Source organism: Phodopus roborovskii, unplaced genomic scaffold, assembly GCF_943737965.1.
Source record: "Phodopus roborovskii unplaced genomic scaffold, PHOROB, whole genome shotgun sequence".
Lineage (NCBI taxonomy): Eukaryota > Metazoa > Chordata > Mammalia > Rodentia > Cricetidae > Phodopus > Phodopus roborovskii.
In genome coordinates, this window is record NW_026125444.1 from 6,523,886 (window position 1) to 6,548,874 (window position 24,989).

Consider the following 24,989-nt stretch of genomic DNA (forward strand, 5'->3'; position numbering starts at 1 on the left):
AATTTTTTTAAAGCTTAGATCCAGTTTTTCCATCCTTGATTGGATAAGCTTTATTTTCTACACTAAATTAAGTGCCTCATATTGTTTCTTAAGTTATTACATAGATTTGGATCTTTTCTTTGTGTTTCTAGATAAATCAGTATACTTTGTTATGTGGCATGGATAGTTTTAATGGTTTAATAGTCATTAACTTAAGTTTATTGTTTTTATTCTTCAATTGGTTTCAATTAGCATTTAATCCCAAATGGAATTCACAATAACTTTTTTATTTAATAAATTTTATTTAACAAATATTTATTGATTAGGTACACATTGGAACTCTTGCAGCAGTGAGAATAGATAGCTTCTGTCTTGGTACTAATTTGTTTATTTTTAAAATAGACATTAATCTTAAAAAATATCAGAGAAAACATAAGCTTTACAATATTTAGTTTTTCTTGGTTCAGTTAGTTTTTAGTATACTTAATAGTCTCTGGAGTCAATTAACATATTAATAATGATACTTTTTTGCTTTTTATTTATAATACTCATAGAATGATTTTTCTTATGAAGTTACCTTAGAAGTTTCAGAAAGATGTTAAGTGGCCACAATAGCCAGTATTCTTTTGTGTTCTGACTCCAAAGGCTATGTTTCTCCACTATGGCGCTGATTCCTGCTTCTGAAGGAATGTCTTTTCTAGGTTAATAAGTGATGTTTATATTTGGCTTTGTTGGAACTTTTACTGGCTCCAGATACCGTTTTTCAAATTAGTTTCTCTGTTGTCAGTTATACTCACAGATTGTTCAGTAGGGGATTTGTCTTCCATTAGTTGATTTCTCAGTATTATTTGCCCTAATGTTCTAAAGGTAAAGCTATCTAAAACTTGCTTAAAACAGGTGAAAGTGATAATGATATTACTCAGTGGCTGCACAAGACATAAATAACAAAGAACTCTTAAACATCATATGCTAGGCAAACACTCTCCTCCTGAGCTCAGGTCCTAGTTTCAGAACTTGTGGTTTTTTGTTTTTGTTTTTTGTATAAAGATGTCTGGGGGCTAAGTCCATATAATTTAGTGGCAAACCTCATGTTGCCCTTCTGTTTTCATCTGAACTTTTTTTATAGTCTGAATATCCACTCAAAGCAGACTCTCCTGTCTCTAGAAACATCTGTCTTTTCAGGTACAATAGAAATGGTTTAAGGATAAATATTCAACTACAGTGAGTACTTTGAGCTCTGTCCTTGAAAATCTTATGGTAGCCCAGGTATAGCTACCATGAAATGGTTCAAACTTCCCCTGGGAGGCTACCCTGAGACCTAAAATTATTGCCACTTGAGTGCAATCCCTTTTAGCTGTTTTTACTTGACCCCTTATCCACGTAACAGATGGTCTTTTAGTTGGAAGGATGTGTATGCAGACTGGCTTAGACTTCATAATGCTCCCTTTGCAGCCTCCCAAGATAGGATTCTGGTCATATGTCAAAATTCCTGGCCATGATGGTCTTTTGAACTCACACTGTTCATTTCTGTACACTTCTGAGCATGCATGCATGCATACATACATACATACATACATACATACATACATACATATATATATATATTCTGATAACTTTCATTAGAGGACCTTCTGATTTATCAGAGTTTACCAATCAATGAGAAGTGACTTAGGGGACACATAGAGTACATACACTGAATAAGGGTACTAAAGAAAAAAGAGGTCATGAACTTAGAAGGAGTCAGGGTAGGGTATGGATGGAGTTTGAAGGGAGGAAGAGAGTCGTAGAAGTATACAGATAGTATTCGTGTATAAAATTCTCAAAAGTAAATGTAAAAAGAGGAATTTGAGTTTTATGATCCTGAGCTTAGTGTTCATAGTGTCTTAAACATTGATATTAAGCTTCTTCCATTTTCTAAGGGTAACAATAAGTAAATTATATCTTATTTTATGCCTGATAAATATTTTAAATATTGAACTGGGCGTTACTTAAAATAGCTTTCCATTTCATGTGGTGAAAATGAGGGCACTTCTATTTCTAAAATTAGTCTGAGCAACGGAGGACATTCGTCTTTCATGTTCCAATATTGATTTTTGAGAAGGACTGCACTTTATAGATTAAGCTAGGTATCAGTTACCATTATGTTTTTTTTTCCACATTGAAAAAAATATCAGGTAGATCTATGAATGGTTCCATTGTAAATATTATAGAACATGATACATAAAATAAATTAGGAAAAATAGCAAAAGGAGAGAGGCTAGAAGTGCAGGAACTGTCCCTGAGTGATAATAGAACTATGTGATAGTGAGGTTTATGCTGGGATCTACAGATGGCCCTGTCATTGGAATTTTTCAATGAAGAAACAAACTGAATATCTGTTCTGCAAGAGTATTACCACTTGTGTCTTTGTGGGATGATCTATGTTGTTCAAAAGATGAGTATGCCCTGTTACTTGAGGCAGGATGAAATTGAATTCAGTAGTAGCAACATGTAAAATTGGCATTCAATTCAATAATATGACTATTATATTATGATGTAATGAAATAATTAAGCAAATAAATCTATTATGATAAAGATAGTAAGTTATAGAAAACTATAATGAGGATCCAACATCAGCAGGGAGTTAGGTCCAAAGTAGTCAACAGAAGAAAAACATGTAAGCTTATGATTTGTAACTTGAAAAATTCTCTTCAAGTTAAGCTTTTAAAATATTTATTTTTACCCAGGATGGCCTTTTTAGTCTTCATAAACAAGATTTACTTCTTAGAATAGTTGTATATATTTTGTGCAATATGAACTTAATATAGTCTCTAACTTGTTTCTTGATTTCTCTCATCTTACAAAACAACCAAAACCGTAATAGCCAAGTATAAAACAACACATTTGCCTTCATACAGACATAGACAAACTGATGTATTCATAAGAACTCATGTTAGATCCATTTAGAGTATATATACAAATTGTAAAAAAATGTTTTTAGGTTTTAAAAAAATCATTATGAGGACCTTTATATGACATTTAAAAATCACATCTAGGCCATACCATCCTGAATGTGCCTGCTTAGTTTCTAATTTAATTCTACATCTAAATATGTTGAAGATGTTTAGCTATGTGATAAAATGTGAAGCATTATATGATATACACTAAGAAGTAGTTTGTATACTTGCGTTTCAAAAATCAAGCTTTATTAACTAAATATCACAAACTATTAGCATGTTATAACTTGGTAAGAGGTTAGAAATTTTCTTTTCCATATGTGCCTTTTGATTTGAAATGTAATCTGTTTTCTCCTTCTGCAGGAAGTCACCAAGGCTGTCCAGCCTCTCTTGCTAGGAAGAATCATAGCTTCCTATGACCCAGATAACACGGTGGAGCGCTCCATTGCCATTTACCTAGGCATAGGCTTATGTCTTCTCTTCATTGTCAGGACCCTGCTTCTTCATCCAGCCATTTTTGGCCTTCATCGCATTGGGATGCAGATGAGAATAGCCATGTTTAGCTTGATTTATAAGAAGGTAAGACTTTGGAGAGGGGGTGTTTTTTGATTAGCTTTTTTTGTTATTTCAGTGCTGGGGATTGGACTCAGGGCTTCCTGTACGCCACCAAGTTATTTCCTGGGTTTGCCACCCTGCACAGTCCCAGATATTCTACATGGCATATCTTCAATGCCCTGAATTAGATTGTGAGCTCTGAAAAGGATGAATATATGTCTGTGAAATAAATGACAGGAATATGTACTGTCATGAGTTTATTGGTTTGTTTCAGTGGGGAATTATTAAGTCCCTTCTAGAACAACAATATTACAGATTGCATTTTTAGGGGAACAATTTGAGTGATTTTGTTTTTGGGTTTTTGTTGTTTCTCGAATTCCTGAAAATTGAACCCAGGGCTTTCACACACAACAGACAAGTGCTATAGAAGTGGGCTAAATCCACCTTTTTTCAGTTAGATGACAAATAGTATGAAAGTCATTGAAAACAGCATCTCATTCCAACGTGGAATCTATCATTGTTAGTCACTTACCCAGCTGCCATAGATGGTGGACAGTGGTAACACTCATCTACTGTCTTACTACGAGTTGGATCTTTGCCATCTAGTGAATCTTATAACTATACATTTTATGAAATAGCACATACATTGAAATCATAAGAACTTGGTTTGCTTTTTTGCATTGTTAGCTAGTCAAGAACCTAATTCTCTAGCAATGACTTAATCCATTCAAATGAACATTTAGCTATCTAAATGTTGTCTAAAATTCAGTCACTTCAATGGCATGTTTTTTCTCTAGTCTGTGTATGTGGCTGTGTTACTCTACCAAATGATCAAAAAAGATATATTGGTGGCACCATTTATATATTCCCTTGTTCTTTGCCATTTTCTTCCTTCAATTAAAACTTTATATACTTGGCTTATAAGGGCTATGGATCTGAAATTGACCTCTAACAAGTAATCCATAATACCACAATGGTACACGCTCAAGGCCAATTGTGTAATAAAATCTTGATAGCCATCCTTTATTGTTCAAAAAAGACTTTTATGGAGCTAGAGAACAACAAAAAGGAGTCAGAAGCTCTTAAGCTACAATCTCATCAGTTCCTAAGTCCCAGGAAAACATGATGGTAAATCAACAAAACTTTTTAGAGATCATTTCCAGTGTAGAATCTAAATAACATGCTGTCAAAGAAAATTGAATTTATTTTAATATCTGTTAAGTACATATTATAATGACAATAACTAAGAATATATATGCCACACTAATAAGTGATTTTAGTGTGATCTAATTTGATCTACCCCCAACTCTCTACTGTAGGCACTGTTATCTCTTTCTTTTTTTTAAGGAAACCAAAACCTTTCAAGGAAGAGCATTATATAAAAACTACTTCAAAATTTCAAAATAGGTAAATCACAACCTTTGAAGTAAAATGGTCTCTGGGCATTAGGAAAAACAGATGTGTGGAAATATAGTAGTGATGCGCAGTAAAGTAAGAATTATGGTTAATTTGTGAACAAGTCCTCATGGACCATTTAACATACATTCAGTAGCATATGTCCTTTAAACACACTAACACAGAGTTCGAAGCCGTGCTGTATATATTTCCATCTCAACATCAGCTACCTGTGATGGCTGATCATTTAGTTTATCTTGCAAACCACACTTAACATTGCTATGTTGGCTCATCGCCAAAAAGTGAGTGCAACTTCATGTTGCATTAGTTTGGTCCCTAATTGCACACGGTCATTGCTCTTCCCATGTCTCATCCCCTCCCCCATATCTATCCTGTTTCAGGATCATGGCAAGGGCATATAGGATTCTTCCCACAATATTTCAAATTTTATAGTAGAGAAAGTCTCTTTAAAATTCTGAAACTGTAACACACTAACACTGAAGGTAATGAATACGAACACAAACTAAAGTTTGCCCGTAAGTTTGAAGATTACCAAAAGAACTGAATAAATATTTAGTATGTGCATATTATGTATAACTTTGCCTTTTTCTAAGACACATGTAACCTACCTCAGGGGTTTCTCCCTCTCTTCCTATTGCTCCAATAACATTTTGTAATTAACTACCCTGCCTCTCTGTCTTTGCCTCTCTAAAAATTATCCATTATGTTTGTTAATTCTATCTCTATGAAATCACTTTTCTAATCCTAAGTATGAGCCCACTCAACTTTCTGCCTTCCTTTGCCAATTAAATATATATATATATATATATATATATATATATATATGTATATCTCCTCATTTTTTCTAGGTTATGCTCAGTCAAGAATTATATATTAATAAATATTAATTCCTGATGCATACAGGACAATGGTTTGCATCTATTAAATACTCAACAAATATGTGATGAGTTGAAACAAATAATAAATGGGTGCTTTGCTGCCAAAGCCATCTAACCAAATAAAATAAAATAACATTAAATTTTATAACACATTATTCTATTTCATGATCATAATTTATGTAATATTAAATAATTAATTTCTAAGTTATTATAACATACTTTTATTGACTTTGACAGTACTTTTATTCCACAGAATAGTTTAAGGAATTTATGAAATAATGAAGACCAGGTTGCACTACCTTAGTTCCCATCCTTTATTTTGTATTTATAAATATTTTATTATTTGACATTTTCATATACATATACAATTAATTTCAGTCATCTTTATCCTAAGTTTCTCTCTCATTCCCTGCCCCTTCCCACTGGAACTCATCTTTGCAAGTCCCTTTCCACTTCTGTGTCTTTTGGTGTGTGGTCCACTGGTTTTAAGAAGAGTGTAATGGGAGATTATTTCGTGGAGCAAGGGCAGCTTATCTGTATTACATCAATGACAAGATAATATGACAGCCCTCCTTGACAAGCATGAGACTGCCCCATCTATCCTGAAAGATGGCATCCTGTCCATACAGCCTCAGCTGTAAAGAATTCATGAATGCAGCTGATACATTCTGTGAGAACACTTCTTTCTACTATCTTTCCTAAGCTCAGCCCTTACATTCTTTATTCCCCTCTTCTGTCACGTTCTCTGAGTCACAGGGTCGGGCAGAGAGTGATATAGCCATCTTCTTTATCATCAAATATTCCACCCTCACTTATTTACCACAGTTTGGTCAGTTGTAGGTTTCTGCAGTCACCAGCATCCATTGTCCTAAGAAACTTTTCTGATAATGGCTGAGTGCAAGCCTTAATCTAGGGTATGAATGGGAGCAGAAAGATGGTAGCTTGGTAACATGACCATTTAGCAGATCAAGAGTTAGTTGGTTACCCCCTGCAGCCAGAGACCTCCCTAGACAGACTCTTGACCAGGTTACAGAACCAAACATAAGTTCCCTAATGTGGAGCAGGCATTAGCTTCAATCAGAAAGCAACTAGTCACCCCGATAAGACTCATACTACTGCTGTACCAGTGGACACATTTTACAAAGAGATGAGGGTAGGGTTCCATAGCTTACTAGAGTCACATCTGGTAACCTACTTCCACTCTGCAGTTTTCATACTCTTCTGGTACTATGAAAGCTAGCCAGGAGGGAGGAAGCTTATAGCTCTGATCTGTGTCCTCTGACTGTAATATACAGTGTCTTCAGCAGCAGAGCCTTATCATCAAATTCTGGAGGGCAACCATGAGCATTGGCAAAACCTTGTGTTGTTTGGGATACCCTCCCTGGGCAGTCACTCACAGGAGGGTATCCCATACATATATCCAACAGTGAAACTTTGATTATTCTTGTTTTTTGAGAGGATCATCATCTATGGAGGAAACCTTTATTCAAACTTTTTATGATTGGTTTTTGTTTGTTTGTTTAAAATTTTATTCTTAGCATAGCAGTGATGGAGAATGACTTTAATCCCCGTAGTCGGGAGGCAGAGGCAGGTGGATCTCTGAGTTCAAGGCCAGGATCTCCAGAGAGAGTTTCAGGACAGCCAAGGTTACACCAAGAAGAAACCCCATCTCAAAAACAAAACAAAACAAAAAAAAACAAACAAACAAACAACAAAAAAAACCTTTATTCTTAAACCTATACAAGAGTGATACTCAAACTATACATTTTAAACTCATGTATATATATATATATATACATATATATATATAAACACACACACACATATATATATATATATATAATTTTATACAGTTGCAACTATTATTACTCAAGGCATGGTATATATTACAAGCAAGATAAGCATTAATAGTAATGTTTACAAATCTCTATATTAAATCATTCTGGTAATTGCAGTTTTGGGACACACTTCATTATCACATGACATAGCATGTGTTTCCTTGCAGTATCTTTGAGTCAGAGTATGAGTAAATAAGTCGCTGCCAATATATTTTTGTATTCTTATTAGATTGTATTACTACAACTAGTATCCTCACCCCCACGGTCCCATGTGGAACTCCATTCTACTAAAGCTAGTTTAGTTAAAACTGGGTAATTGTGAAGCCACTCAACAGAGTGAGTGCTTCAGCCACCCAAAGCAGAGGGAAGGGGGCTGTCTACCCACTACTTTGTGAATTCTCACAAGTCACTTAGGGCACTGTGCATCCCTCACCTGTCCTATGAGCCTGGCTCTCCGAGATGCTGGCATTAATAAAGTCTTAAGATTGTATTTTTAAAAGTAAGCTTACAAAATAATCTTTCATGTGACTTTTTCATTTATCCTTACTTCTGGTTACCCTCTCTCTTCTTGCTGTCCCCTCTACTCCCATCCCTCTCCCAGGAGACATGTCTCTACCCTCATTATCCCCAGCCCTGGCATCCATTTCATGTCTGGTGTGTGATACTGGCCCCCTCCATCTCCCTAATGCCTTTCTGTCATCCTTCTGATTTTTACCAACACATCATTATGCATAACATTCTAAAAATCTGCAGCTGAGATTCTCACATAAGGAAGAATTGGTAGCATGTGTCCTTCTGGGCCTAGCTTACCTGACTTATAATATTTGCTTCTTTCTTTCTTTTTGTTTTTTTAATATTTTTAAAATTTAAATTAGAAACCAGCTTGTTTTACATATCAATCCCTTGTCTTCCCCTCTTCCCCCCATCAACCTTCATCCCATCACTTTCTGCTCCCTAGGGAGGGTGAGGCCTTCCATGGGGAGTCTTCAAAGTTCATAATATCATTTGGAGCAGGGCCCAGGCCCTCCCTCATGTATCTAGGCCAATGGAGTATCCCTCTATGTGGAATGGGCTCCCAGATTCCATTCATATACTAGGGATACTGATCCACTACTAGAGGTCCCATAGACTGACCAGGCCTCCTAACTGACACCCATGTTCAGGGGTTTTGGGTCGGTCCTATGCTGGTTTCCCAGTTATCAGACTGGAGTCCATGAGCTCCCTCCTCTTCAGGTCAGCTGTTTCTATAGGTTTCTCCAGCCTGGTCTTGACTCCTTTGCTCATCACTCCTCCCTGTCTGCAACTGGATTCCAGGAGTTCAGCTCAGTGTTTAGCTGTGGTTGCCTGCTTCTGCTTCCATCAGCTATTGGATGAAGGCTCTAGGATGGCATATAAGGTAGTCATCAATCTCATTATCGGGGAAGGGCACTTAAGGTAGCCTCTCCATTATTGCTTAGATTGTTATTTTGGGTCATCCTTGTAGATTCTGGACATTTCCCTAGTGCCAGATTTCTTTTAAAACCTATAATGGCTCCCTCTATCATGGTATCTCTTTTCTTGTTCTCCTCTAGTCTTTCCTTGACTCAGTCTTCCTGCTCTGTCATGCCCACCTATCTCTTCCTCTTCCTCCTAACTCCCTCTCCCTTCTCCTCATGCTCCAAGTTTTCTTGGGAGATCTTGTCCCTTTCCCCTTCCCCAGGGGACCATGTATGTCTCTTTTAGGGTCCTTGTTTCCTGGCTTTTCTGGTGGTGTGAATTTTAGGCTGGTAATCCTTTGCTGTATGTCTAAAAACCATATATGAGTGAGTACATATCATGCTTGTCCTTTTGTGACTGAGTTACCTCACGCAAGATGGTTTCTTCTAGTTCCATCCATTTGCCTACAAATTTCAAGATTCCATTGTGTTTTTCTGCTGAGTAGTACTCCATTGTGTAAATGTACCACATTTTCTCTATCCATTCTTCAGTTGAAGGGCTTTTAGTTTGCTTCCAGAAAGTAAAAAAATTTCCCAAAACTCAAAAAAAATGGACTCAAAAAAAGACCCAAGCTTATATTTTACAAGTGGATATTTAAATATGAAAGCATCCTTATTGTTAGTTTCTTTATGCCAGAAAATATAAAAATATTATATCAATGTAATATTTGCTTTTTTAGTTGAGTATCCATAAATCTAAAAAGGTATGAAACTAATGAATATGAAACAAGGCTGGCCCTCCACTTAAGATATATGCAGTCACACCCTCCACTTTACCAATTGTTACTTATGAATACATTTTACTTTTGTTTATTGACATCACCTAACTTCCCATTTTTCTTTTAGACTTTAAAGCTGTCAAGCCGTGTTCTTGATAAAATAAGTATTGGACAACTTATTAGTCTTCTTTCCAACAACCTGAACAAATTTGATGAAGTATGTACCCACTGATTAAATGTCTTATACATTTTATTAGAAACCAACAAACCAACAGGAAGATTTATCCTGCACCAGATAACAGTGATAAGTATCAAAGTTGCACCCATCCCTAGTTTGTCTATTTCTGGAAACTGGGAAAGCTAAATTGTGTCACAGAGCGCCATTCTGAGGTCAGGTAAAATTGCCCAGCTCAAACATACCTCAGCTTGCTCTTAATAAGGTTTTTCAAAACTTAATCCTTATCAGACTTTGCTTTCTTTTAATATAATACTTTAAATTGTTATTTACTTTGGCTAAATATGATACTCTGAGCAGTTCTTGTTCTGTGCTGTCTTGTGTCACAAGTAAATTCAAGGTCCTTGAGGACAAATACTGTGTTGTATTTATCTTTTGCACTTCTGGTTTTTAACATAACAAGAGTTAAATTTCTATTGAATTGAGTACCAGATGTTGACCTGTACGTACTGTGTGTGTGTGTGTGTGTGTGTGTGTGTGTGTGTGTGTGTGCGCACCAAATCTCTGAGGAGAGTCGGAGAGTCTCTTGTTCTCACTTGTTCTAATGTGAGTACACAACTTTATGTAAAAAGGATATTAATAATAAAAATCTGGGCACAATTCCTAAGATATCCAATCTCATTACACTTGGGGGGAAAACATACTTTGACATGCAGTCACTTGAAATTTTTACCTTGAGGAATCTATGTATTGATTAAGCCCAGTACTATGGTTCCATATCAAGAAATCTATTTTTAAATGTGCTTAGAATCATGAATGCCCTGACTGGCTAAGTCCTCAGTGCTCATTTGTTTTTCCTCACACGTGTTTCTTTGTTTGTTCTTTGAGGGTGGAGTATATAACATGCCACTTGCTTCCTCTGTGATTTTATGTTTCAGGGACTTGCCTTGGCACATTTTGTATGGATCGCTCCTTTACAAGTGGCTCTCCTGATGGGTCTTCTCTGGGAATTGTTACAATTCTCTGCCTTCTGTGGCCTTGGTTTACTGATAATCCTGGTCTTTCTTCAAGCTATTTTAGGGAAGATGATGGTGAAGTACAGGTATTGCTCTTTGTTACAGCTTGAAGGAATTTGACTTGGGCTTTTCTATGCCCTGACCAGAAAACTATGGGATATCACTAAAAGGGGATTATTTTAATGGCATAAATAATACATCGTATACCAAAAAAGGGAATTTATCCCCTACTGGTCTACAGAATTTTTTAAATAAATGTTTTAAGCTTTAGTATATTTTTATATTCATATAATTACAGTACATATATAGTATTTATATTAAATGGAAAGAATGTCTAAATTTTGTATGAAAGTTATTAAACTTTTTTCATTTTATATTTGTATCAAAGCATTCATTACTATTATTACAGAATGAATCTGTGGTATGAGTCATATGACATGCTTATGGCAGAGAACATGTAGAGTTTGCCAGCTGAAATGCCATAGAAAGCTCTTTTCATTTGTTTCATAAAATAGAAATAATCACGTCTTTGATAAGGGTTGAATTAAGGACAAAGTCTAAAATTCATTAAGCAGTGGGTGTCTTCCATTCAGGAGGCATCTACTGTCTGTTAAATAACAAATTTTTTTCTATGTAATAAAAGAAGAAATGTGGATTTCCTTAAAATATTGAGTAGTCATTAGTAGATAATTTGACTTATTTCTGTTATTGATTGATCAAGTGATTGGTTTACAGAGACCAAAGAGCTGCAAAGATCAATGAGAGACTTGTGATCACATCAGAAATTATTGATAATATCCATTCTGTTAAGGCATATTGTTGGGAATCAGCGATGGAAAATATAATCAAAAACCTGCGACAGTGAGTTGATAATCATTACGATATTTTTTCCGATTTTATACTTAACATTTAAACATTACTGTTCTGGTAGAAATCAAGCATATGTCCTGAGGTGTACCATTATTTATACATCAGTTACATATAATCATTTTGGTGAGTTTGTTTTGTTTTGTTTTTGAGACAGACAGGGTCTCACTTTATAGACTTGACTAGCCTGGAATTCAGTATGTAGATCAGGCTGCCCTAGAACTTAAAGGCCTGTGCCACCATGTTGTGCCCTGATTTATGGCTTTACATAGTTAATCCAGTAGTTCTTTGGCACTGTAAAGATATGTATCCCTTCTTAATGAGTTTTCTACAGTTGATCATAATTGCTTAATGCCCTTAATTTAATTAAAACAATGATGAAGATGCTGGAGGTGAATTGAAATCATAAATGGAACTGCTAAAACATGTGATTTTGAGAGAAAAAGGAGATATTGTGTGACACCGTTCTTTAAATGTTATGACTTACAAAAGGTTAGGGAAAGCCACATTTGGACAAAGTGTACCTGTTATTCCAAACCTTCAGAATAATGACAATGGAATTTTTCTCAGTATTGCTCATGTAAATTGCTCATAGGATGCAAAATCAGTCCCTGTAACAAAAGCCACCTCATGAGATGTTAGCAGCTCTTGGCACCTGTGTGTGCTGTCTTCTTTCACCTCAGATAACCTTTCACAGATTAGTAAAGATTTTATCTGGGGAGGAAAAAGAAAACATACAGCACAGACTGAGATGTAATTACTGAGATAATTTTGGGTAAAAGAAAATTGAGCATTGCTGTAGCCATGTAACCATTTTCCTGTAGTTGACATCTGTTTTCTACCGACTACAATCAAGGAAAGGGTTTTAGACTTCTGGGTGAGGGGTAAATGCATCATTAAGGAGACAACTGATTTAAAGATTAGGACACTTGAAGTTTTGTTCAGGGAAAAAGTGTTCTTTGCAAAGGTAAATTGGGGTTATTTCATATTCAGGCTGTTGGAGACCCATAGACAATGGTAACTGAGCCACAGGTGTGTGATTGGAACAACAAAGGAAATGCAGAAATGTTAAGTCCTTTGCCATGTAAATAGAAAGAGCAAAAGAGTAATTATTTCCCAAACATCACTGGTCACCTGATTTTGTTATACCTTTCAAGATAAATCCAGGAAAGACATTGCATTTTCTTTCCAGAAACATCCTCAAAGATCTTCGGGGAATTGTTCAGTTGATGAGTTGTTTGCTCATTAACAAGTTGAGTATTCCAGTGCATTCTGCCTATAAACACAGTCATGGAAGGGGTTGTGAGGTTAATCAGATGATCCAGTTTCCTCAGGCCTCATGATAAGCTCCCAGACAGGTCATTCCTGTGGCTGACTTTTTCTGACATTGGTTTTTATCCCTCTCTTCCTCAAAATATGAAATCCATCTTTCCTACTCTGTATTTCGGTTTGGCCAATTCTGATAGCATTTGTCTAGTTGTAACCTGCCTGATACAGCATGAAATTGTTACCTGAAAAAGCTGGAAAGTGCTGACGTAAAAGGGAAAGTAAGAATTGCTTTTACTTAGCAGAGCAAATACAATGTTCTAGGAGAGACTGACAGGATACTTACTCTTCAGAAGGACGATTGCCTCAGCCTGGGCCATTGCTGAACTGGGCCAAAGGCTGTGCAAAACACTGAAAAACAAATCTGCCTTTTATTGCCGTTCAGTAATAAAGGGACTGTAATTTTTTTTTTATAAGAAACTGATAGAATATTTTTATGACTCATAAAATGTTAGGGATTTTATAATAGTTTCTAGATGATTCTGGTGTTCTTGGATCAATTATTATTTTTCCTATATGATCTCTCCTTCCAAAATTGAACAATTTTGATAATTTTACTAATGTTTTTTAAACAATTGTGTCATTTTATAAATACCAATCTCATCAATATTTTTTTAATCTCTAAAAGAAAAGGATGACATACTACATTCTATTAGATTTTCTGCTATGTCACCATCTAAGCTTAGCCACATTTCTACAAGGGAAGTATTGCTCTTCTCTTTAGTGATGGAATTATGAGGAAGAGGGATTTCCTTTAAATGACATAGGTAAAACAGGCAGAACCCAAACCATAACCCATCTTCAGTACAAATTTACTGAAAGATAAAACACTGCAACTAATTAGGCTGATTATAATATAGGTCATATACATGACCTCTGTCAGTAAGCTCAGTATTATATTGTTTTCTTTGAGGACTTTAAAAGATTTCCTTTTAATTCTAACACTTGAGAACTTGAGAACAACAATTGTTTCTCTGAATTACAGGTATGTAGAAGTGTAATATCTGCATGCCAGGTGCCCTCCTGCACAAGATTATAAGTCTACTATTCCTCCTTTTGTGTTTAGCATTGACTTTTGGCTGCACAAGAGCTGGCTGTGGATGATCACCAGTGACTTGAAGCTTTATGGCTTCAAGAGTGAGAAGGAGGAAGAGTCCGGCTGAGGTTGAGGGCAATATTGCTCTCTGCTGGTGACATCTCAGTCATGTTACCCATCTTCTGTGCTCCTTGCTTTGTGCCTGCCAAAGCACTTAACCACTTCCTGTATGTCTTCAAAAAATAATAGTTTGCAGCTGGAGTTCCGACTAGAGAGTTGCAACTATAGTGAGGCATGACTGCAGATAATTACATTGAAGTGAGAGGGGAGAGTAGGGAGTGGCTAGTTGCTGGTCTTTGAAGAACCACCTACAATAGCATGACTTGACTTCTTTGACTACAGAGTAGTTTCTGGTAAGCTAGTGCAGTATCTCAGCAACAGTAGATGTGGCTTGGAGAAGAGACTGCCCAGTAACACATTTCTCAGGTGCTTTGTGTACATGTTAACATCTGAGAACCTCTCCTCATGCCATTGCCAAAGCTATTTAAAGCCAAGCAAGAATCTCAAAAATGTTAAGAATCTGTTGCATGGCCAAAAAATTGTCATTTTTGTTCATAAATCTTATAACACAGTATTTTGCCCCACACATCATTTCTCATTTTAATAATGAAATTACTAAAGATTTATATAAACTAGAAATGTATTCAGATGATACAATTTAAATTAATTTTAATAATACAATTAAAATTTTAATTATAGTAATTGAAGCTCTTAATTGTCTTGCAACAATATTAGCAAGCATTTTGTAAATAAAAATGGAATATTCATTAACAATAACATAAACTAATTGAGGCCAATTTATAATTTGGCCAAGTTAGTTAATAACTTGCCCAAACTGTAGACTTTATGTTCAGATTTTATATTCTAATATGCATGATATTTAAAAGGAAAATAACATCTCACATCTTCTATTTTCCACAGGATGGAACTGAAACTGACCCGGAAAGCAGCCTATATGAGGTTCTTCACCAGCTCTGCCTTCTTCTTTTCAGGGTTCTTTGTAGTCCTTTTATCTGTGCTTCCTTATACAGTCATCAACGGAATCATCCTCCGAAAAATATTCACAACCATTTCATTCTGCATTGTCCTGCGCATGTCAGTCACAAGACAGTTCCCCACAGCTGTACAAACATGGTATGATTCTATTGGAATGATAACAAAAATACAGGTAATTCCCATCACTACATTCTTCCATGATTTTAGAATATTTTAGAATTTGGAGAATGGGAGAACTCTCTAAAATGAATTTCTTGGTTTTGGATTTATTAACAGATAAGATTTCCTCTCTTAATTTTCATGCATAGTCTCATGGGAAAAATAGAGAATAAGAAAAGAGATACCTTAATAGAGGGAGCCATTATAGGTTTAAAGAGAAATCTGGCACTTGGGAAATGTCCAGAGATCTATAAAGATGACCCCAACTAACAATCTAAGCAATAGTGGAGAGGCTACCTTAAATGTCCTTCTCCTATAAAGAGATAGATGACTACCTTATATGCCATCCTAGAGCCTTCATCCAGTAGCTGATGGAAGCAGAAGCAGACACCCACAGCTAAACACTGAGCTGAATTCCTGGAATCCTTTTGTAGAGAGGGGGGAGTGATGAAGAAAAGGGTCAAGACCATGCTGGGGAAAACCTGAGCAAGTGGAAGTTCATGGAAGTTCAGACTGATAGCTGGGAAACCAGCATAGGACCTACCCAGACCTCCTGAACGTGGGTGTTAGTTAGGAGGTCTGGTCAGTCTATGGGACCTCTGACAGTGGATCAGTATTTATCCCTAGAGTATGAATAGTCATTGGGAGCCCATTCTCCATGGAGGAATACTTTCTCAGCCTAGGTACATGGCCTAGGCTTTCCCCCAAATGATATGGGGGTGTCATGGGCGACATGGAAGGATGGGTGGGAGGGGGTACTGGGATGGATATGTAATATAGGATTGTTTCTAATTGAAATAAAAATTTATGTAAAAAGAATCCTTACAATGAAAGTCTAATGAAATAAAATGAAATCCTATTAGATTTCATAAATCAAAGAAATTCGAGGTAATTGTTTCTGTAATCTGAAAAACCCCACCTGAGTAACCAGTGAATAGATCAGCTCTAGACAGCTTATAAATACCCAGGAACATGGAAAAGTAAACTTTATCAGGAAGTTATAGAATGTTTCAGCTAACACTGGAATGCCCACCTTCTCTAGCATTTTTGTGGACAGTATGATGGACAGAAATGGCATTTTGTACCACATTAATTACTTTATGACTCCAGGATGTCAAGAGTAGCTACTAGTGGTGAAAAGTCTTAAAGTTTTGAGGTAATAAGAAGTAGTTTATTCCTAGCAAAATAAGTAAACTTGAGAGAAAAATGCCTCATGATATTTAAAACATTTGCTTAAATATTTAACACAGAAAGTAATCATGATGACTAATAAAATGTGGGATGGAGGGTGAGCTTGCTTTTAAGTAGTTCTTCTATTATTTATCTAGGTCTAATGTTGCAAATTGTGGCAGCATGTACTTTTAAGTAGTCTGTATTTGTTTTATTTGCCTTTGAAACTTTGAATAAGTTACTGGTGATTAGAAGTAGAGAACTATCATCATGTGTACCTTTGTATATTGCTTATAAGTGTGTACACATACAAGTCTTCTGACAAACTAAGATTATCTAGTAATTTGGGTCCCCACAGCTGTAGCAGCTGCCATTCCGGTCTCATCGCAATGTCTTTCAGCTCCTTCTGTTGCACCCCAAAGTTAAATGAACTTGAGTTGTGTGCCCACAAAAGGTAATGAGTGACGCTTTGGATCAGAGTGACTCTGTGACTAATCTTATTTCTTTGTTGATATCATCTTAGTTGGGTGGAGGGATGAGAGAAGAAAGGAGGAGAGGAGGGCAGAGAGAGAAGAGAAATGAGAATAAAACTGAATAGTAACACACACACAAAATCTGGAAAAAAGATATGAAGTAAATGAGACAAACCAAAAGAAGAGAAGAAGGAGGGAAGGAGGAAAGAGAGAAAAGCATACAGGCAGGGACCAGTGAAGATTTCCAGATTTAAGTTCTATGCTCCACCTTCCCTAGGAAGAATGTGGTTTGGAGTCTCTGATGGAACCCTTAGAACACTTAAAAGTAGTTACATGGAAGCTGAGCAGTGGTGGCGCACACACCTTTAATCCCAGCACTTGGGTGGCAGAGGCAAGGGGATGTCTCTGAGTTCAAGACCAGCCTGGGCTACAGAGCTAGTTACAGGACAGCCTCCAAAGCCACAAAGAAATCCTGTCTCGGAAAACAAAGCAAAACCCAAAAAACTAAAAGTACTTATATGGCGACCTTATACTTTCCCTTTATTTAGAGAAGTGTTGGTAGTGATGTTACTTGTAAAGAGAATGTTGAAAAAAAATACAATTTGTGGTTCTTTTCCTTTGTTTTAGCCTTGAACTAAGACAGGAGTAATTATTGGGGTTCCAATAGTAATTAATATTCTATATATAATATAAGAAAGAAGCAACTATGCACTAATATCTAATATATAAAACTAGTCATATAAACCAAATAGTTAAAAGAGTATATTTTGACTATGATGAATCCTTCTGCTTGGTACATTAATTTTAGAACAATTGTAAATTTATTTTATTAAATAGTTTCTAATTTAAGACACTGTTAGAGTGTACATTAATTTTAGAACAATTGTAAATTTATTTTATTAAATAGTTTCTAATTTAAGACACTGTTAGAGTGTAAGAAGGTAAGTCAATGCATTCTTGTTATTTCAATTCTATGACCAAAAGCTTTTATTCTCTTTATCAACTAGGATTTCCTGCAGAATCAAGAATATAAGATACTGGAGTATAACTTAATGACCAAAGATGTGATCATGGAGAATGTATCAGCATTCTGGGAGGAGGTGAGAGTTCCTAAACATTGTGGATTTTTAAAAATATATAAACAATTGAGCTTTTTCCTGTTCGTGCTTCTAAGTTTCTACTCAATAAAATGTAAGATTCAAATGATATTATAACTGCTACAGCTATATGAAGGGGATATTCTGTTTTATGAAGTGAAATGTGGGGGGGCAAGACATTTCAGTGCAATATAAAAGCTTCTTTATTTAAAGTCATATAACTGATTTAAATATAACAGGCCAAGAGGACGATAGGCTTCCATACTAGGTTTGAATCTTGTCTCTGCCATTCACTTTCCAGGTAGTCCAAATCATATTACTTTCAAGTTGTCAAGCCTCCAGTATCTTCATCTGTAAAATGAAGACATAATTTTCCTACTAAGATAATTTACATGGGTTGTTCATTAGTGCACTTTGCATGTAGTGGTTCCTCAGTGAATTTTAACTTCTCTGATCATGATTTTTAAGCTTCCCCTGCTTGTCACTCAGTGTTGATGAGCCATTGAGTCCCCATGAGCAGCTTCAAGCATTTTACTCTGGCTGTGGTGTAACCTCGCCCAGGCTCAACATCAGTGAATTGATCATGTACAAATGGAAATCTTTGGTGCTAGTTTCAGTCCTGAATTTCATTCATGCTATTCCAAATATCTTGCATGCTCCTCATACCCTTCATATTCATCACTCCTCAAGCTTTACTGTCTCACTTGTTCTAGCATATTCTCCATCTCCTTTAATGGCAACACTTGAGAGACAAATTTAGGGTGAGTTACATGTCATACTTTGATTAGATAAAATTTATTTTTAAATAGTAGGCAAATTGAGGCTCGAGCCTTTTAAGTAAGGAGGTTACTCAATAGCCTGGGTTTCTCAGAGCCCAGAGACATATCCAAGTCTCCATACTGCATATTTATTGCTATGTATTTAAGGGTGCAAATAAAGGGGGAGAGCTGTAACTCAGTGGCAGAATTCTTGCTTAGCATGGACAATGGCCTGGATTCAATTCCCAGTACTGAAAAAGAAAAGAAAGGAAAAAATGGAAAGTATAAGGAGGAAGAGGAAGAGTAGGAAAATGTTAATAATGTCTACAAATTATTTCTCATGTGTTACCACATAAGTGCCCTCGCCGCTTACTTAGAAGGCTAGAGGAATTTTACATATTATTTGGCTCACTTACTAGAGTTTATCTTAAATAACAAGAGCAAAAATCATGTCCCTCTGTATTTCTATCACAGTGTTAATTGATTAAACTAAAAACTGAACCATCTAGTAGAAAACTTTTCAGAATTTATGCATTGTACTGTTGTCTTCCAGTTATACTTAAGAGAGCTTAATGAATGAGAAAATATTTGTAAGCAGATATCAAAAAAAAAAAAAAAAAAAAAAAAAAAAGCAGACCACACATTTTATGTTGTTTGTTGGTTGCATCTTGTGGATTAGACTTTAAATCCAATCAGAAAGCGGTTGTTACTACCATGATACCTGAGTTACTATTGCACCATCAGGCATGCCAATAAGACTGGTGATTATTTTTCTCCTTTGTTAGTATACATAACACCTTGCAACACTATGGAAAGCTAGTCAGTAGTGATGAAGCAACAAGGTGAATCCCAGCTTAATTTCTCCATGTTCTATTAAATATGTGGTATCTTCAGGAAAAGGGTATTACTATCAAGTTCTAGAGGGTAAGAGCAAATCAGGAGGATGGATAGACACAGAGGAAATGGAAGAGAAGGACATTGAATTTGAGGGTCTTCTTTAAGATAGTAAAAAAAGGTGCTTGGAGAACATCAGCTGAGGAGAAAGGTCAGCTGGGTGCTTTCTCTGCCTCTCTGAGCTACCAGGCTTTCACCCCAGCATCTGGTGCCTGAGTCTTTATTGATAAATTAAATGACTGAGATTGTTAAAGACACCTGACTTTTTTTTGTTGTTGTTAATTTTTTATCCTGTGGTGTCCATTTGGGACACTGTAGCTGTATTTTTAATTTTCTTCTCTTTAAAATATATTACTTTTTATTACTTTAATTATATTTCATATATATTAATACATATATATGCATATATATAATATATGTAAATATTTTACCATGCTTACCTTCTACTCTTCCTCCTAACTCCTCCTAGTCAAATACTCTGTGTTGGATTTTAGAAGTATGCAGAAGTACTATATTTGAAATGTGTATCTCCCTACATTTGGAAACTGGGTGAAATAGAGTGTTACTTCTTCAGTATGTTTATCTTTTCTCTTAAGGGTCTCTCTTGTTTCTATCCATCATCATTCCTTCAGTGCCATTGTTGGGGTCTCAAGAAAAATTTCACAATCTGGAGAGTACATTAGTAAGATGAGCATAGTAGTGGGGAGGCAGTTGTTTCTGTATAAAATGAGGAAAGAACAATTGAGAAGTTCCAGACAAGAAGTAGCAGACAGTGAATTCTCGGGCAGGCTAACTTTAGGAAAGAGTATCTTTGGATGGTAAGGACCTAAAAATAGATTCCCTTAAAGCTAGACCCACAGGCTTCTCTGTGATTAATATTTAATGCTGTTTATTTTGCTTTGAAGACAGTTATCTCAGAGTTTACATTGGACAATGGAGAGGCAAGCCATTTTCAAAAGGGGATTCCTCTCCACCCCACACATGCTCTTGTGCTGGCTAACTCTTTTACTACACTAGCAACTTCATTATATTTGTAGCCAGTAATAATAAATATTTTGAGAAATCTTAGAAGGAACTACCACTGTGACAGAGCAGAAGTAAGGTTTCTATTGTAATTCTTTGTTTGTAATACTTGTTTGTGACTGATTATTTATCCATTCTGAGACATAGTCTACAGTATTAAGAGGAAAATTATGAAAAACTGCCTCATATATTATGCTGAATTAATGCTGTGTACCAAGTCTGTAGGAAAAGGGGTATATATGTACTTCTTTCCTATAGTCTTGGTACACACACACACACACACACTTGAGCTTTAATAGTATGAAATTAATGTAATGATAAACAAAAGTTTGGTAAAGGGAAATTTTATTCTCATTGAATATATCTACTTCATAAATATTTTGAACCATGCTCTCTAGAAAACATGTGCTTTATAATTATTGGTTAATTTAAAATGCATATGTCTTATAATGGATGTGTACAATATGTCTCTTAAACTGATTACACTTAAAGATATATATTGAAAATATCTGAAGACATTTTTATTTGTAATGTGTCTAAATAGGGATTTGGAGAATTATTGGAAAAAGTACAACTAAACAATAATGACAGAAAGATTTCAAATGGTGATAGCAACCTAAGTATGGATCATATCTGTCTTCTGGGAAATCCTGTGTTGAGAAACATCAATTTTAAGGTAGAGAAAGGAGAGATGTTGGCTATTACTGGATCTACTGGAGCGGGAAAGGTACTGTTTCTTTACATTTTTAATTTTTTTTTGAGAAATTAATACATGAGTACTATATTTACATGATTCCTATTCCTTTCCCCCATTTCTAACACCTTCCATATACCCCTCCTCACTCCCATTTAAATTCATGACCTCTGTTTTTGTTATTGTTATATAATGTACTGGATCCATTTTGTGTTTGTTTATATGTGCACATGTATTTAGAGCTGCTCACTAGAGATTAGATGACCTATCAAGGAGTTCATTTTTTTTGGAGAAAATTGATTCTACCTCTCAACTTTTATTTGGCTGTAATTCTTCATCTAGGGCAGTGGTCCTCAACCTGTGGGTCGTGATACCTTTGGGGGTATTAAAGGGTCGCAGCATTAGGAAGGTTGAGAACCACTGCTCTAAGGGATGGGACCTTGTGAGATTTCCCTCATCTACATTGTCATGTCAACAGGTGATGTCATCATGTTGAACTTGTTTAGGTAATAATATTATGGATATTCCATTGGTGTAGTATCTTATATTTAGAAGATAATTTCTAGAAGCAGATATTCCTGCCCTCTGGCTCTTATGATCTTCTTCCACAATTTGTCCTAAGCCTTAACTATAGAGGTTGCATTTTAGATATATCAATGGGGACCCAGTAACCTGTTGTCAGTTGTTCTCTGCATGTTGACTAGTTGTAGATCTCTGTAATACTTTGCATCCATTACAAAAAGATGTGACTTTGATAAGAGGTGTGAACTAACTATACTTACCTGTTGGTGTAAGGATAAGTTACTTACAACCCAGTTAGAAATCATATTAGCTTACACAAATGGCAAAAGTAGGACTATGACCTCTCCAGCTGTGGTTAGTAAGGTTTACAGTGCTAGGTATGAATTCAGTCTAAATGAGTTTGTCTTAGGTCCAGCATACGTATCCCCAGTATGTCTCCATTGGTGTTTTATCTTGCTAGGACAGTATTTTTTTTTTTTTTTGTCTTTTTATTCCTCATTATTAAGAATTTAATTTAGCATTCATTTTTCCTTTTTGTCTTGTTTGCAGTATATGAAATATTTCAGAGAAATGTTTATATAGGCATAGAAATATTTGAATATAGTACTTACCTAAAATGAGTTGCTTCAGTATTGGTTTTTTCAGGGATTTTAGTTATTCACAGTATTTCCTGTGACTTTTTTCTTTTTCTTTTTTAAGTGTAAATAAATGTTTATTCCTCTAGACTAATATTGGAATATTGGGGATTGTATTTAGTTAGACAGAATATATTTTTTATTTATTTTGTATAACTAAGTCCATTTAAATGAAAAGAAACATTTATAGACAATGTTTGGGAATTTGGGCTTCCTGCTGGTAAGGGGCGCTGTCATGGGGGATTCTAAGAAGATGCAGAAATCCTGGCTGTAGTCTGTAAGGCTGCTTTGTCCAGCTGTTTTGAATGTAGGATCACCCAGTACTCTGTTTCAGGTGGTCTGGCTTGATCAAACCACATTAGTCTGGAAGGAATCTGCATTTTTTTCATTTTCTGTGGAAACAAAAATAGAAATCCTTTTCCCTAGTAACTTGTCCTTCAACTTAAATTTTGGAGTCAAAGCATTTTTTTTTAATTTAATTTATTATTTTACATGTCGATCCCAGTTCCCTCCCTCCTTTCCTCCCTCCCTCCCTCTCTTCTTCTCTCCTTCCCTCCCTTTTACCCTCTCTGTCCTCTCACATGCACTCTAACCACCCTCCCCTCCCATCCCCCTACCCCAATTCCATATGTAGGGGAATGCCATCCAGTTGGGGTCATGTAGATCTGACAGGTCATGTGAAGTAGGGACTAGGGCTTCTCTCCTGTCTCTAGATTAAGGCAGTTATCCCTCCATGGGGGATGTGTTCACAAGGTCCTTTTGTGCACCAGGGATACATCCTGGCTCCACTCTCTGAGGTCCCTTAGACTGCTCAGTCCTTCTGGCTGAGACCCATATTCAGGGGGGCCTGAGCCTGTGACTTTTTTCTATTTGTTTATATTTTGTATAGAATTTAGCTTTGTCATACATATTGAGGGATTTCAATATCTATTGATTAAAATACTATCTTTTAACCAATTTTTTAAATACCGCAGATCTATTTTTAGGGTTAGTCCAAGAAAATCATGGCTAAGATTTGATCGCAGTAGGCACAATGTCTGATATATATTTGCATATTATTATATATTATGAAAATATGTCAAGTGGAAAGATTTTCAAGAAAATGTTATTCAGTACTTATTCTCCTCCCCACCCACTCCCAAGAACAACCTATTAGGCTTGTATAAGTTTTTGTCCTCTCAAAATCAAATCTACTAGATGGGAAAACTGCCCCAAGATCTAATATTACCAACAGGAGGCTTGAACTTGATATTTCAGATATGATCTGTCATGCAGATAATAATAGATACTTTTTCTTTAGTAATTAGCTAGATATCACATGGAAGGATCAAAGGAATGAAATTTGAGGTAAGTACATGCTTCATGATGTTGGACAACAAGGATTTGCCATGGATAGCCATAAAATAGATCCCTGTTCCAATTAGAGTGTCATTTTAGGTATGGTACCTTTCCGTAATATAAAAATGTGTTCACTAATACCTTAAATTTTATTGCAGGATGTAAGAGGAAGGAATGGGAAAGGGAGGGAATGAAGGATAGGAAAGTGTTTGTATAAAATAAAAATGAAAATGATGGCTTCTGAAAGGGAATTTGTTTCTACTTCATGTTAATATCTTAGGCAGGGAAAGCTGCATCATGAATAATTTTACATGAGATTTCAGAAATAAAATACCACAGAAAATGTCTAATTACTATATATCTAGCTTATCTTTCTCTCCAATTGTTTCCCCAAATGTGACATGGGCCTTTGAAATAAAAGTTTGCTCCTCAGAGTGTTATTTTTTCCTTCCTGTCTTATATGGAATTAGCATCAATTTTCAGTATTAAAATAAAATGATACACAGGAATCTTCAGAGTTGATGCTCTAGAACACACAGATGACCAAACCAGACTGTTTGTTTGGGAGAATAGTACTGTGCTACAAAGAATTTTAAAAAGGAATTGTCCGTGTACTTAAGATCATTACATGGGATATGTAAAAATAGAATTTGTTGATCTTAGCAGTAATTAACTCTCAGACAAGCCTGTGAAAAACTGATGACTAAGTAATTCTACTCTGGGACTGCTCTTGCCTCTTATGGAAAGATACTATGAAGACAGAGGAAGACCCTTATCCACTTGTGATTAAGAGTATCATAGCTCGGTCAGAGAGACTGCTGCTTGGTTATAATAGGAAGGGAAAACTCTTATCATTTTCCTGAAAAAAGGGTCCACCTACAATATAAGGTTTTTGTAAATGAAACATGAATATTCAGAAGTTAATTTTATACTTCTTGATTTTATAGTTTACTA

General features: G+C 35.7%; 1 protein-coding gene across 1 annotated transcript in view; it reads left to right on the top strand.

Moving 5' to 3' along the window:
* Cftr (CF transmembrane conductance regulator) overlaps positions 1–24,989 on the top strand; it is a 137,023-nt gene that overhangs the window by 34,002 nt on the left and 78,032 nt on the right. Inside the window, exons 4-10 of the mRNA XM_051175727.1 lie at positions 3,279–3,494; positions 9,924–10,013; positions 10,910–11,073; positions 11,723–11,848; positions 15,198–15,444; positions 18,082–18,174; positions 21,391–21,573. Coding sequence (XP_051031684.1) covers positions 3,279–3,494; positions 9,924–10,013; positions 10,910–11,073; positions 11,723–11,848; positions 15,198–15,444; positions 18,082–18,174; positions 21,391–21,573 — 1,119 coding nt within the window. The remainder of the gene's footprint in view (positions 1–3,278; positions 3,495–9,923; positions 10,014–10,909; positions 11,074–11,722; positions 11,849–15,197; positions 15,445–18,081; positions 18,175–21,390; positions 21,574–24,989) is intronic.